Source organism: Dasypus novemcinctus, chromosome 19 (genome assembly GCF_030445035.2).
Source record: "Dasypus novemcinctus isolate mDasNov1 chromosome 19, mDasNov1.1.hap2, whole genome shotgun sequence".
Taxonomy (NCBI): domain Eukaryota; kingdom Metazoa; phylum Chordata; class Mammalia; order Cingulata; family Dasypodidae; genus Dasypus; species Dasypus novemcinctus.
The window spans coordinates 28,447,527-28,462,571 of NC_080691.1; the positions used below are offsets into that span (position 1 = coordinate 28,447,527).

Sequence of the window (15,045 nt, forward strand, 5' to 3'; positions counted from 1 at the left end):
AGTGTAAATTAAGATAACAGATATTAAAATGAAGGTAGTACATGGCATGAAGAATGAATACTTTTCAAATATTAGTCATTATCTTGCTTTTGCATGTTTTTAACTGCCATAGAGGCTCAAACTCCTTTACTTAAATCAATAACATGAAAATGCAGCAGAGAGAAACCAATCTTCTGTTGTTGTGCAAGATCACAGGAAAAAAAGAAACACATTTCTCAGCACACGTTTATCAGTAACTCATTAAATAACAGCTGGAAGAATGAATTGGCAATGACAAAAAGGAGTTCGCAAAAGTGCAATGAAAACAAATAACTTTTTACTAACCTAATTCAATACAGGTGATCCCAAGTGACCAAACATCAACTTTCCCATCATACTGTCCTTCATCCATAGCTAAAATCACCTCTGGAGCCATCCTAACAAACATAATGTACAAAACTCAAATTGTAAATTAAAAACACAATTCACTAAATAAAGTGATTCAATGAAACAGCTGTTCTTGAGGGTATTCTAAAATTTTATCTGATATTATTTCCTTACATAAATCAATGGGAAAAACACTATTCAAAATATACATACTAATAATATACTTGGGAATATACATGAGGCAATATAATATTTTCAGTTAAGTCTTTCTTCCACTACTCCTATCAGTTTGATTTTGGGTAAGGTACTTAAACTCTCTGTATATCAGATTCTTCATCTGTAAAGTGGAGATAATTCTAGTGGCTACTTCATAGAGATATGTAAAGAATTAATATATATGAAACACTTAAATAAAAATTACTTTAAACAACATGAAAAATACTTTTGGGAACATATAAAGTAATATAATCAGCTATTCCAAAGATAACACAGCTTAAAAAATATAACCGGCTATGGTAATGGATGTTACTTTACTCATCTGACCACAATGGATTTTCATTATGAGGAGTGCAGGGGTCATATCTGTACAATATACTTTGAATAGACCTGTTCTCTACTGGTGAGTGTAACTAGTTGCTTAGTAAATACTATTTGATGGTGAGGAAAAACTCAAATAGTAGTTGATTTTTTTAAAGTAGGTAATTAATTTTCCAGAAATACATAAGTCATTTTACAAGGTATATTGAAATTTCCATGTATCTATGAAAGGAAGAAAGAAATAGAATGGAAAGTAATGAAACTTTGTTAGAATGAAAGCTAGGTGAAGTATCAGAGACCTCTACATAGACAAGAACATGTTTCACTAAAAGGTAACATTTATGCCTGTTGACTACTTAAAATTAAAGAGACTACCTTGTCCTTGGCTTAGAGACTCTGCCAGACTCTGCCTTAAGAGAAAAGTTCAAAAGAAACCCCAAATGAAATCTAAACCTGAGCTTGGTCAGTGAGCTGATAATCCTGTTCAGTTTACATGTAGTGACATCAATCTTATTTGAACAATTTAGTCATTGTAAATTTTATATTGGGAAGCAGACGTGGCTCAACTGATAGAGCATCGTCTACCAGGGATCAATCCCCAGGGCCTCCTGATCTGTGTGGCAAGCTGGCCAATGTGCTGCACAAGGAGTGCTGTGCCAAGAAGGGGTGCCCCTGCATAGGGGTGCCCCATGTGCAAGGTGTGCACCTCACAAGGAGAGCCGCCTCATGTGAAAAAAGCACAGCCCACCCAGGAGTGGTGCTGCACACATGGAGAGCTGATGCAGCAAGATGATGCTACAAAAAAGAGGTGCAGTTTCCCAATGCTGCCGGATAATGCAAGCAGATGCAGAAGAACACACAGGAAATGGACAGGGAGAGTAGATAATGGGGAGGGGGAAGGGGAGAGAAATAAATAAAAATAAATCTTAAAAAAAAAATTTTTTTTATATTGAGTATTTCATTTTGCTAATAAGTTTTCTCTATTCTCCCCTGATGAAATCTCATTTTAAGGCACATGCTAAGACACTGTCAAAAAAAAAACCCAGGCCAAACCAAGGCCATGAGTCCATCCTGTTCATGTATGCATATTTTTCAACTAGTTATGTGTTTTAATTCTACATACCAGTAAGGTGTGCCCACGAAGGAATTGGCAGGAGAAGCAATTGAGGCAGATCCAAAATCAGCTAGTTTCACCTGACCTGGCTCAGTTAGAAGAATATTTCCTGCTTTAATATCCCTATAGGAAAAAAGAAAAAGAGGGTTAGATAATTACTTTTCCATTTTGATTATGGAATAGGTCAGAGCATGCAATTAATAAGACAAAAAGTTTATTAAAAAAAATACCTTGCTTAGATAGCCAGAAGGGGACTTAATAATTACTGCATGTTGTCGGGGGGCCCAGATTCCTGGGCGTACTTACAGGTAGGTCACAGTAATTACTTAAAGGTAGAGCTTTCTTCAGAGAGAGGGAATGCAAAGCGAAAAAAGGCAGACATGGCAGACAAGAAAACCTATGTAGTTGCTACACTTACAAAAGTATATTCTGAAATGCTAAATCCAGTTACCAATAGTATTGTTTATGCTGGGAAATTTGGTGCCATTTTTAACTGCCTTTTTTTCTTTTCCAAATTCTGTGATGTTTTTGAAGTCTAAATAGATCTTCAATGACTCTGTATTGACTACCTATCAATAAACCTCAGCTACACACATACCTTTTCTTTCTTGCCTGTGACCCTTTCTGTCTTTAATTGTAACTGCAACTCTAAGGCATTTGAGGGTACATGTTATATAGAAGGTGTTATTTAAAAATAACACTGTACAGTATAAAGAAGACCCTGAAAGATTAAAACAAACAAGAATTAGGGGTTAGGAAATTGCATTTATACTGTAGTACTACAAAGAATTGCAAGTGGTTTTATTATTAAAGTTATTAAATGTTTTATGGAGCAAAGAGTTTTAAAAATATGATTTTTAAAAATTCACTCTTCAATATGGTAATTTAGAATGAGAAGATGTAGATGTATTCCTTATTCTCTTTTAAAAAGGCATGAGGTGTAATGAGTACTAGGAACCAAGAACTGTAAGTTGATGGGCAGTGAAAAGATAAAGCAGAGAAAATGAGGAAAAACTTAGGTCAAGCTGAAAACGATTAATGTTCAAATGCTTCCAAAACAAATTTTCTGAAAATCTTCCCTTGAAAATTCCATTTTCTTCCTCATAATGACATTAAGCATTGACAGAGAAAATTTTAAAAAGACATTACTTATCTTTACAACAGAAAAATATTTTCTATTATCTTCAATTAGTAGACTGAATTGTGTTTTAAATCAAAATAACAAAAATGTGAGACACGGAGTTTATGTTTAAATAAAGAACATTCTTTAAAAGGTAGTTTCTTTTTGCCTTGTCAACTTCTTTTATATATTAAAAAAGATAAATATGATACAGAAAATATTAATGTGCAGATCAGATTAAAGTATTAAAGACAAAAACTCAACTGGGAGTTTATATTTTAAAAGTTATCAAATCCATATAAATTTTGATAAAATTTATTTCATCAATAGTCCTCAGTGATGGCTAGGTTCATTTCTTGTCCTTATAGATAGGCCAAATTCACAGCAGGAATTTTGGTCTGCCTGTCTTGTGGAAGTTCTGCTTTTGTGGTACCAGGAACTCATGAATGCTACTCTGGGGTGATTAAAACAGGAACAAAAGGGGAACCAATGACCTAATAGTTTCACTTCTTCCTAAAAAATGTCAAGTGTTTTCTTTATTTAAGAGCTACCTCAGATTCTTTATGCCTACTTCATATTCTACCACTTATCCCACCATTCAATAAAGTAACCGTATTAGAAGTTCTTTACTGAGAGAAGGAAATATTGCTAACAACATCTTTCCTTAGGAGAATTTTGTGGAGGGAGGAAAGAATAGAGTTGTGGTAGAAAAAGTATGAGGCAGAGGAAGCCCTGGGTTAGGAGGAAGGAAATTTGGATTTGAAACCTCGCTCTGTTGCTTAAATGCTATGAAACTGTGGAAAAGTTATTTAACTTTTTCTGAGTCCAGGTTTCTTCATCTGCCAAATAAAGTAAGTATCTAATACTATACACTACAGAAATGCAAAATATTATTTAAGTGATAAAACAGCATATATTTATATATGATTGACTTGTTATTTGCAATAGGAAAGGGAGAAAAACTCAGGTAAGAAATAAAACATATGGTAGGAAGGCTAATTTTCTTTTCTGCCTGGCATAGAATCAAGAGACTGCTGGGACCTTCTTCAAATTCCCCTGCAATTCCCAGCCTGGAAAACAGTCACCTACAGAACAGAGATGATATAAGTCTTTGTGGATATATGGGACTGACTGAGAGAGGAGTTAACTTCTGGCAACTCTACACCTTACACCCAGATGAAGCAGCAATCTATTTGCTTCTCCAAAATCCTTAGGTACCCTGAAAATTGGAACATGCACTAATTTTCAAGGTTTCTTGAAAAGATAGTCCTGTAACTGCAATGAAAACATAATTGGTCTCTAATCTTACCTATGAATTAATGCATGAGAATGCAGGTAGGCTAGTCCATGCAAGGCACCATGAGTAATGGCTGCGATCTCTACTTCCTGAAGTGGTTTCTTATGAACTAAGAAAAAAAAGAAAAAAAGCCAGCAGATGATCAGCTTCATTCTTTTTTTTATTATTTTATATATCCATATCAAATTGAATTATACACTTTCTCAGTTGACAATTTGGGAATACATTCACCTAAACACACAGGATATATATTTTCTACCGAATAGCAATAAAAAATCAGAGAGCAGAGAAATCAAATGCATTAAAAACAAAACAAAACAAAATAAACCACTCAAAGTAAAACAAAACAAATCCTGATATTCATTGTTAATTTACTTGTTGGTTGTGCAAGTCAAAGACATGCTGATTCCAACAAGCCAGGACCAAATTTACTAATCCCTTCTGACATTTTAAATATTTTAAATTAAAAATAAAATTTTAAAGTGTCTTAGGTTACACTATTCTCCTCAGCCTTAAACCATTTATGATTACCCCTTCTACCTACAGGTTTTGTTATTTGTGAAAGCATCTAATAAGCAATTTCTGTTCAGAGATGAAGGATGATATAAGAAAGTGTTTAGTGTAAATTTTAATGCTCTCTAGCAGCATTCACAGACGAGATCTGAGTCAGTCAAGATATTTGAAAGGGCTAAATATTAATATAATTTGTTACCATTGATCTCCCTTTCATACATAATATGAATTTGATGTCCTTGGCTACACACATACCACATACCGCCAATCAACATTTTAGTAGTACCTGCCTTGGATGGTCCATGAACTAAGACAACAAAAGGACCATTATTTATGCCCCAGAGACTTTCAGTGACACTGCAGACATGAATCTTGCATAGCTTATTGACATCATCATCCAAGTCATCATCCACTTATTTTGCCCAAACTGTACTTTAATACAGGAATAGATAACATTCTGGTCAAGGTAAAACAGAAAGGAGAGAATAATACTTTTACTCTTACCTTCTAACAAATCAGAAGCTGAGCCTAAGCAATATTCCATCACCAACTGAAACAGGTTTAAAAAATAATCAGAACAATGTAGATTAATAAGAAACTATTTTAAAAAAATACCCCCAAGGAACCAAGAATACTGGTATAGTCAATATTCTGACTCACCTGAATTTGTATTAATATTTCTGGCACTAATTGATATTTACAATTTTGATTATATTGTTTTTTTTAAAATCTTGACTTGGAAATGGTCTAAGAACATCAGGGGAGTGGACATGGAAATATTTACAGTAAATAGTCAAGCTGAAACTGCAAATATATATATATATTTACTAATTTCCATACTACCTGTTTCAAAAAGGATTTAAAGTGGATAGGATACAGAATAATTAAATTTTGTAACTTGGAAAATGGCAAATACATGAAGCAGAGAAATGTATACAGGGAAATACTAGTTAAAAAAATTAAACCAGTAGATAATAAATTACTTATTTCCACATATTGCTTAGAACTAAATCTAAAGATATAGGTGGCTATGCACCATTACAATATCTTGAATTCCTGGGAGACGTGATATTTAAATGTGTATCTCAAAATATTTTGAGAATACTATTATTAAAATACTAAATTTTAAAAAGCAAAACTGCGAAAACTCTTTACTTCATCCAGAATTTTTAAATGTCCCAGACTACAGACTTGCAACCAAGGTCAGAACTATGAGTGTTCAGTGACCAGCTTATAAACACAGACACTCCCACAAATTATTTTGTTATTCTAAAAATCAACACATGTTCATTATGAAAAATAAATTTCCTATAATCACCTATATATAACCAGTATCAACACATTTCTTTCAGTTTTAAAAAATTAATATGAAGACATATTTACATGGTATGTACTTTGCATTACTAGAGTAATTTAGAACAATATTAGAATTTTAGAAAGTTTGTTTCTATCACTCTCAAGATACACATTATAATGTTCCAGTCAACATTAAAAATGGATTCAAAAACCTTTTTTATTTCATATGGTGAAATAAAAGTTTCCACATAAGTGACTATTTTAGATAATGACGTTAGTCTTTATGTATACTGTTTTATTCCTTTAATCAATTTTGACAAAAATATTTCTAAATTAAATCACATAATCTTCTAGTTTCTTAAATTGAGTAATTGACTAGGCATATATAACTTCCTTAAACTAAGTACACAGAATATAAATATAGAATTTAAAAAAATGAATGGACTGAATATATGTATAATTATATTTATATCAAGGTTAAATATTAAAACTAACATTAAACAAATATTCTTTTCCCTATTCCTTAACAGAAGGGCACCTGAGCTAGGCTGGTTGTTTACTCCTGACACTGAACATCTCTAGTTGCTCTGCCTTTAAATTACAAGGTCCACTTTCCAGCTTCCTTGATATCTTTCTTATGATTAAATTATTCTTGTAGCTATTTGTATGATTTCTCTAGTAGCTCAGTTCCTATGAACTCCTTTTAATTAGCCTATCAGATCAGTTGTAGACAGAAACCAGATAACCACACTTATAGCATTCTATGTATTCTAAGAGTAAATAGGTTTCAAATGAGAGCTTCAAGGATTTTCTGAAGACTTGAAACACATGAGAATTAGCACTTGGATTTACGTTTTATTTTAACATTTATTCAGTCAGTTTCTTTAAGATAGCTGAGATGTCCAGAGAACAGATTTCCAGACAATGAGCTACTCTTTGATTAATTTCTTCTATTTAGAAAGGAAGCAATAGTTCTAGATATCTTAAGAGTACTTGAACAGAAATGTTTACGTGTATTTTGTTTGATAGTCTATCTGGGACCAAAAATTCCATTCCCTAATTGGAGATCACATACAGGAAAGGACTTGGTATATGGTAAGCACTCACTAAATGTTAGCTGAATTGGACTTTACATTGGAATGTACAATCTGATAAGGTACAAAGACTAACAATTTCACATTCTAAATGGTGCTAAGTATACCAACTTAAAAAGAGAAACACGATCATGAAAATCTACTATGAAAATCTACTAAGAAGACAGAATGGAACAAAAGACTTTCATTTGAATCATATGTGAGGCCCTGTTTGGTATAAATTAGACAGTGATGGTCATATCAAGTAGAATTCTAAATTTTGGGAAAATTGGATTGAGGCATGAGACTTGACAAAGATAAAATTCTAGGATGACAATAAAAGACCCTTAATTTTACTTTTACAAATAAACCATTATAAACAGATGCTGGGAAACGGACTTGGCCCAGTGGTTAGGGCGTCCGTCTTCCACATGGGAAGTCCAAGGTTCAAACCCTGGGCCTCCTTGACCCGTGTGGAGCTGGCCCATGCGCATTGCTGATGCACACAGGAGTGCCCTGCCACGCAGGGGTGTCCCCCACGTAGGGGAGCCCCATGTGCAAGGAGTGCGCCCCGTAAGGAGAGCTGCCCAGCGCGAAAGAAAGTGCAGTCTGCCCAGGAATGGCGCCGCCCACATTTCCCGTGCCGCTGACGACAACAGAAGCGGACAAAGAAAGAAGACACAGCAAATAGACACAGAGAACAGACAACTGGGGGAGGAGGGGGGAATTAAATAAATAAATAAATCTTAAAAAATAAATAAATAAATAAAGAGATGCTAACTTTTCACTATTTCTTTGTCGAATATTTATAGAATACAACTTTTCAAAGGCTAGATATAATTTTGAATCTTATGGAATATATACCATATGACACACTCTGAGATATTAAAAAATATGAAAAACCAATAACAAAGGTCAAATGTGATAGAAATGAAATTGATAATTTTACAGATCAAATAACAGAAGACCTTGACTTACCCAAGCAGTGTGTTCTTTCAAGTAACAACCTTTGTATTCAATGGTATTAGGATGCTTCAAGTGTCGTAAAAATTTGACTTCCTTAAGAATATCTTGCCATTTCTATTGAAGTCAGAAAAGAAATGTTTTAATTTTTAAACTAAAAATAGTATTTTATGATCAACTCTCCCTGATAAATACATATGTCCAATATTCTTTTAATTATTTTAAATGGACATAAAATAAATGCTTCATAAATGAAGAAGGTATTTAAACTCATGCTATTTCTTTAATTTGAGCACACAGATTTAAATCTATCACCAAATATATTATATGGAAGCCATTATACTAACACATGTGTTATCCTGCAAAATAATTGACCAGGCAGAATATTTAGAATGTTTATTATGTGCTCCACAAAAAGGGGAGGGAGGGGGAAGAATTGTGATAAAAACATTAAAGAATTTTGTTTCCACTGTCAATGTCATACTAATATTAGCTTATGTCAGTTTAGGTATAGGACTGTCTTTATCTTACCTCATGTGTCTGCTTCCCACTATAGGACATCTTCTTAATTGCCACCACTTCATTGGTATGAGCATTTGTGGCCTGTGTGTTAAGAGGGCAGAAGAAAAATAAAAAGAACCACATTTCAACCATTTTAAGTATTTTTGACTAGAGACTTAAAAAAAAATGAACAAAACTTTCTCATGTTTCATTATCACTCTTCAAAGATGCTCCAACTTTTGACAAGTTAAATAGACCCACCCTACCTAAAGGTACAGCTTCTCTTTATCCCTTTCTATATACATGAAAAAATTTTAGGGAAGCTGATGTGGCTGAAGCAATTGGGTTCCTGTCTACCACATAGAAGGTCCAGGGTTTGATACCTAAGGCCTCCTGGTGAAGGCAAGCTGGCCCACTTGGCAAGCTGGCCCACGTGGAGTGCTGGCCCACATGGAGTTCCATTCTGTGCAGGAGTGTCGGCCAACACAGAGAGCTGATGCAGCAAGGTGGTACAACAAAGAGACACAGAGGAGAGACAATAAGAGATGTAGTAGAACAGGGACCTGAGGTGGTGTGAGAGAATGGCTGCCTCTCTCCCACTCTGGGAGATTCCAGGATCAGTTCCCAGAGCTGCCTAATAAGAATACAAGCAGACAAAGAGGAACACACAGTGAATGGACACAGAGAGCAGACAATGGAGGGAGGGGAGAAATAAATAAATCTAAAAAAAAAAAATCCTAGTATGAAAAAGGATTAGGGTTTAACAAAATATATTCAATCAAACAAAAAAAGGTCATATATCTAAAATATCCATACTGTCTTTACTGTGTAGAATGCGTATCAATGTCCATCAACTGAGAGCCAGTTAAATAAATATGGTATGATCATATAAAAAAATAACCAGGGAACAGATGTAGCTCAAGTAGTTCAGCGCCTGCTTCCCATATACGAGGTCCTGGATTTGTTCTACAGTATCTCCTAACAACACAAATAAGCAAACAAATGAAAAAACCAACTTGGAGGAGCCAGTATAGCTCAGTGATTGAGCGCAGGCTTCCTACATATGAGGTCCTGGGTTCAATCTCCAGCCATGGTACCTCAAAAAAAAAAAAAAAAGAACCATTAAAAGAATGAAATAATCAACATGTATATGTGGTAATATTAAAAGATATTAAAAATAAAGAAAAAATCAAGCTGTATAGTACTATATCAATTTTGTAAAATGGTAACAAAATGAGCATATGTGTAGAAAACATTTTTGGAGGAATTTATACCAGAATATATATCAGCAATAATCTCTAGAGCAGTGTTGTACAATAGAACTTTCTCTGATGATGGAATTCTATAGCTGCACTGTCCAATATGGTAGCATGTGAAATGTGACTAGTATGACCGAGGAAATGAACTTTTAAAAAATATTTTATTTATTTCTCCCCACCCCCTTGTTGTTTGCATTTGCTGTGCCTGCTTGTGGTGTGCTGGTCTTCTTTTCAGAAGGCACGGAGAACCGAATCAGGGACCTCCAATGTAGGAGGGAGGCACCTAACCATCTGAGCCACATCTACTCCCTAGGAAATGAATTTTAAATTTATTTAACTTTAAGTTCAATAGTTACATGAGGATAGTGCCTACTGTAACGAATAGTGTAGCAGAAGATTAATCTGAAGAGAGACTTTCACTTTCAAGGTCACATTTTATAAGAATGTATTACTTATACATATACTTACACTTGTATATATGTATTTTCATCTATAAAGGTTGCCTTGTCTCAATTATCTCTACTTATCTTTTCCATGCACAAAAATAGTATGTTTTTAAAAGAACACATGAAAACCATAAATTACTTGGTAATAGTCTTTTCTTCCCAATTTAAGAAATTTAAAACTAAATTTTCTTCTGAATTTCAGAAAAATAAATACAAGACATTAAATGATTATCTAATTTTGGCCTTCATTTAATAACAGGGCTCTGCATCAGTGCTATACCCCTCATGAAAGTAAGCTTTTTCAATTCTATGATATTATTATTTTTATGGACTAATAAAACTAAAGTAATAGTTCTGAGGTAAAAAAATTGGATTGATGTGATTTACTCACTGATAGAATTAGGTCACTAAGTTTAGAAAAAATAATCATTTTCTAAAGAAATGATTAAAGAAGCTCCTCATGTATAATAATTACACCTTAATATATAAATAAAGTATCCACTAGCTCAGGGGTTCTTAACCAGGGACCTATGGAAAGATTTCAGGGGATCTGTGAGCTTGAATTGAAAAAAAATCAACTTACTATATTTTCTCTGACCTTTAACTGAAATCTAGCATTTCATTCAGTTATGAATATATGCAATAAATAAATTACAGTATTCATTTCACCTGACTGGCAAAGGGGTCTATGGAACAAAAAAGGTTAAGAAAAGATTTGAAAAGATAATTTTTAAATCTTCTCTAATGCAGGACTTTACAAAAGCATTTTATTCATTACCATTTGTATTTTATACCTTATAGAAGGCTGGTTTTTGTTAATAACAAAATACTTCTCATGTTGCTCTGGCTTTTTAAATTTAATACTAAGAGTGTGCTTCTACATCAGCAACAGAGAACAACTGATGTAAATTCAGTATTACAATGAAGGGTAAAGGGACTATATGGGAAAGTGGATATTTTGGGTATAGAGCTATATATTGTGCAGCTTAAGGAGCCTGGATCAGACTTAGGAAATGTTCAAACGATAAGGAATTTTAATTTGTGAAGACTTTTTTTTTTATTTAATTTTTTAAGAGGTACCAGGGATTGAACCCATGACTTTGTACATGGCTCCCCTATAATGACTTTTCTAAAAAAGTAAATCCTTAACATTTATAAGAAATTCATACAAGTGTAATCAGAGAAAATCATTATCTAATTGCTTAATGACATTATTTATAATCATTGCTGATTTGGAGCTAGGGAAATGAAAAAAGAGTCACCCTAAAATAGTAATATTTCTTTATATTTACATTAGAGTAGTCATTAATTAGAATCTGATAAGTCCACTTGTTCACAGAAATTATCTACTGGGGTAGAGACTTGAAATCTGAAAAACATGTTGCTTTTTCTACAGACACATGAAACTTTTAATGCAGTTTTTCACTGGTTAAAGTTCAGAACAAGTTACCCTGAAACAAACAAACAAAAATCAATATTTTAGTACAGAGAAAGGAAACTATTTTTGCTTTCCAGTGCTCCAAACTATTTTATGAATAATTACAGCATCTACACATTTCAAGTGTTCTTTTTGAAACTTACATTTATATTTAACACTTGAAATAGTTTTAATGGTTTTAGTAACTTTTAACGAGGTCATCGAAAAAGCATTGAGGGAAGCGGATGTGGCTCAACTGATAGAGCATCTGCTTACCATATGGGAGGTCCAGGGTTCAAACCCAGGGCCTCCTGACCCATGTGGTGAGCTGGCCCATACGCAGTGCTTATGTGCACAGGGAATGCCGTGCCATGCAGTGGTGTCCCTGCGTGGATGGGGGAGCCCCATATGCAGGGAGTGCACCCTGCAAGGAGAGCTGCCATGCACAAAGAGGGTGCAGCCTGCCCAGGAATGGCAGTGCACACATGGATAGCTGACACAGCAAGATGATGCAACAAAAAAGACACTCAGTTTCCTAGTGTTGCTGATGAGAATACAAGTGGACAGAGAAGAACACACAGAGAACGAACACTGAGAGCAGACAATGGGGGGAGGGGGCGGAGAAAGAAATAAAAATAAATAGAAATAAAAAGTCCAGTCTGCTCAGAATGCTTAAAAAAAAAGTATTGAGAACTTCTACGTAATTTTGATGTTTTCTTAACCATTCTCCAACTATTTGGCAATTAGGAATTTTGCTAACAAAATAACAGGAATTAGCCAACATTTTGCTAATTTATAGAAAAATATAAAAGTTAAACACATAAGCTTTCTTTTTTAACCTATTTATTGATCCACAACTAAAACCAAAAGAGAATTATTCCCAGAAGAACAGAACTAAATTATTTGGTTTAGATGGATTATGGATGACATGCTTTCAATAAGGCAGCACTGGAAGTCTATAAATTTTAAAGTTCCATTAAACAGATAAAAAATGAATATGCTCAGCCCTTTTTGGTTTTCTTTTAATACTATCTTTTTACTATCTAACCTGCTAATATTGCTAATTTCTGAATTACTTATATGAGTCCAAATACAGTGATATTTCAAGTTAGTAATTTCTATTTTTCTGAATACAAATATATTCTCAGCTAATTGACCCTACAAAGGCTGTGCCAGCTTACTTTAAGCATATCCTGACATCATTCTTTGAAGAAACTGTTAATGACAATGAGGCTAAGAGTAGATATATAGTGTTTAAAGAGTAAAAATGTTGGTTGCTATACTCTGGTCTTTATGTCTTGCCAACATGACTATGACCCATAAAAAGTACAGATTAGCAGAACTACTTTCTCTAAATTCTTCATAATTCCTTCCTTTCTTTCTTTAACAAATACATACTAGGTGAACACAATTTGTCAGGTGTTAGGTTAAGTGCTGGGGATAGAATTGTAAGTAAATATGCCCTGTACCCATATCTCTTCTAGAGGATAGACAGACAGTAAAACAAATCAAATCACAACAAATGTAACCTAGCAACTGTGACATATGATGTAAAGAGAAGTATATGTTATTTGAGAACAAAACTGGGAGGATGTTACATAGGGAAGTCAGGAAAGTCTTCCCTGAAGAATTGAGGCTTGCTTACACAAGAGCTAAAGGATAAAAAGGAGTTAAGATAAAGATGGAAGTGGAAAGAGAACAGTTTGTGACAGATGATCAAAGAAAGCACTTACAGCTAAAGCAATGAGAATGAGAGGAAATGTAGTTGAGGTATAGATAGGGACCCCACATGAAGAGGTTTATAGGCTGGCTACAATATGCATTTCAATTTGTAGCCTATGAACAAGATGAGTCACTGAAGGCTTTATAGCAAAAGGGTGATGTAATCAGATTTACTTCTTTTTTCCTTCAAGCTCGATCCACTGTGGAGAATAGACTGGAGAGAGATCAGAATGGATACACAGAGATCCTTAGGAGGGTAATGCAGTTGTCCAAGTAAGAGACATTAGAGGTGTCTTGGTGATAATGACATGAATAACAAGAGGAAGAATCTAAAAGTGAGGGAGGAGCAATACATATAACTATTACTGTGGCCACTAGGAAAATCCATCTTTAACGTACTACCTATATGAACACTATACATTATAGGTTTAAGATTTTAAAGTTTTTTTTACTAAAGAGGCAGTTAATTTCCCTTTTATCTACTTTTTTTTAGTAATTTAACCATTTAAATGGTTTGTGCTATATCCTTTTATATTTGGGCAATAACTAGTTAATGATTACATTTCAATAAATCAAAATCAAACAGATACCTTTATAATTTCTCTAGTCTATCACATGAACAAATAGCATATATTTAGTGGTTACTGTGAACAGGGCACTGTGCTAATCTTTAGAGTTGCAAAGAAATATAAGAAAGAGCTGTCATCTTTGAAAGGCATATATTCCAGCTAAATAGATAGGACTTAGCCCCAAAAGCAAATAAGTCACTAGGTCTTCTACAGCCTTCTGCAAGGTGGGTTTCATTTTGACCCTTGTACAAAAGGCCTGCTAATAAGTTTCAAAGCCTACGTGGTTTACTGTATTAATCCCAAAACATTAGAGCTTTGAGGAGCTGCCTGTTTTTTAAAACAAGAGTCAAATACAAATGGGAATGACCTTCTGACTCTGGCCAAGAGAGAGTCTGAGAGAATGAATTAGTTAAAAAGTAATAAGGCAGGGAAGTGGCTGTGGCTGAATCAGTTGGGCTCCTATCTACCATATGGGAGGCCCTGGGTTCATGTTCTGGGGCCTCCTTGTGAAGGCAGGCTCGCCTGCATGCTGTGGAGAGCTGCCTAGCCCCCAAGTGCCACAGAGAGCCAACTCAGCAAGGTGATGCAACAACAAAAAAAGGGAGACAAGTAAAAAAAACACAAAAGAGGTGCAGCAAATGGACACAAAGAGCAAAAATAACAAGTTGCAAGGAGGGAGGGAAATAAAATAAATACAGACACACAGAACGTACAGCAAATGGACACAGAGGGCAGACAGCAAGCAAAAAGCTGCAGGGTGGGGGGAATAAAAAAAAAATAGGGGGTAAAAGATGTGGCTCAGGCAATTGGGTACCTGCCTCCTACATGGGTGGTCCCAAGTTTGGTTCCCTG

General features: G+C 34.4%; 1 protein-coding gene across 3 annotated transcripts in view; it reads right to left on the reverse strand.

Moving 5' to 3' along the window:
• Positions 1 to 15,045, reverse strand: part of TAOK3 (TAO kinase 3) — a 207,164-nt gene that overhangs the window by 64,704 nt on the left and 127,415 nt on the right. For all 3 annotated transcript variants that reach the window (XM_071209813.1, XM_058281443.2, XM_058281442.2), the window contains 6 exons: positions 8,811 to 8,882; positions 8,295 to 8,396; positions 5,452 to 5,497; positions 4,447 to 4,543; positions 2,027 to 2,140; positions 325 to 416 (listed from right to left, as the gene is read on the reverse strand). In XM_071209813.1, the coding sequence (XP_071065914.1) occupies positions 325 to 416; positions 2,027 to 2,140; positions 4,447 to 4,543; positions 5,452 to 5,497; positions 8,295 to 8,396; positions 8,811 to 8,882 (523 nt within the window). The remainder of the gene's footprint in view (positions 1 to 324; positions 417 to 2,026; positions 2,141 to 4,446; positions 4,544 to 5,451; positions 5,498 to 8,294; positions 8,397 to 8,810; positions 8,883 to 15,045) is intronic.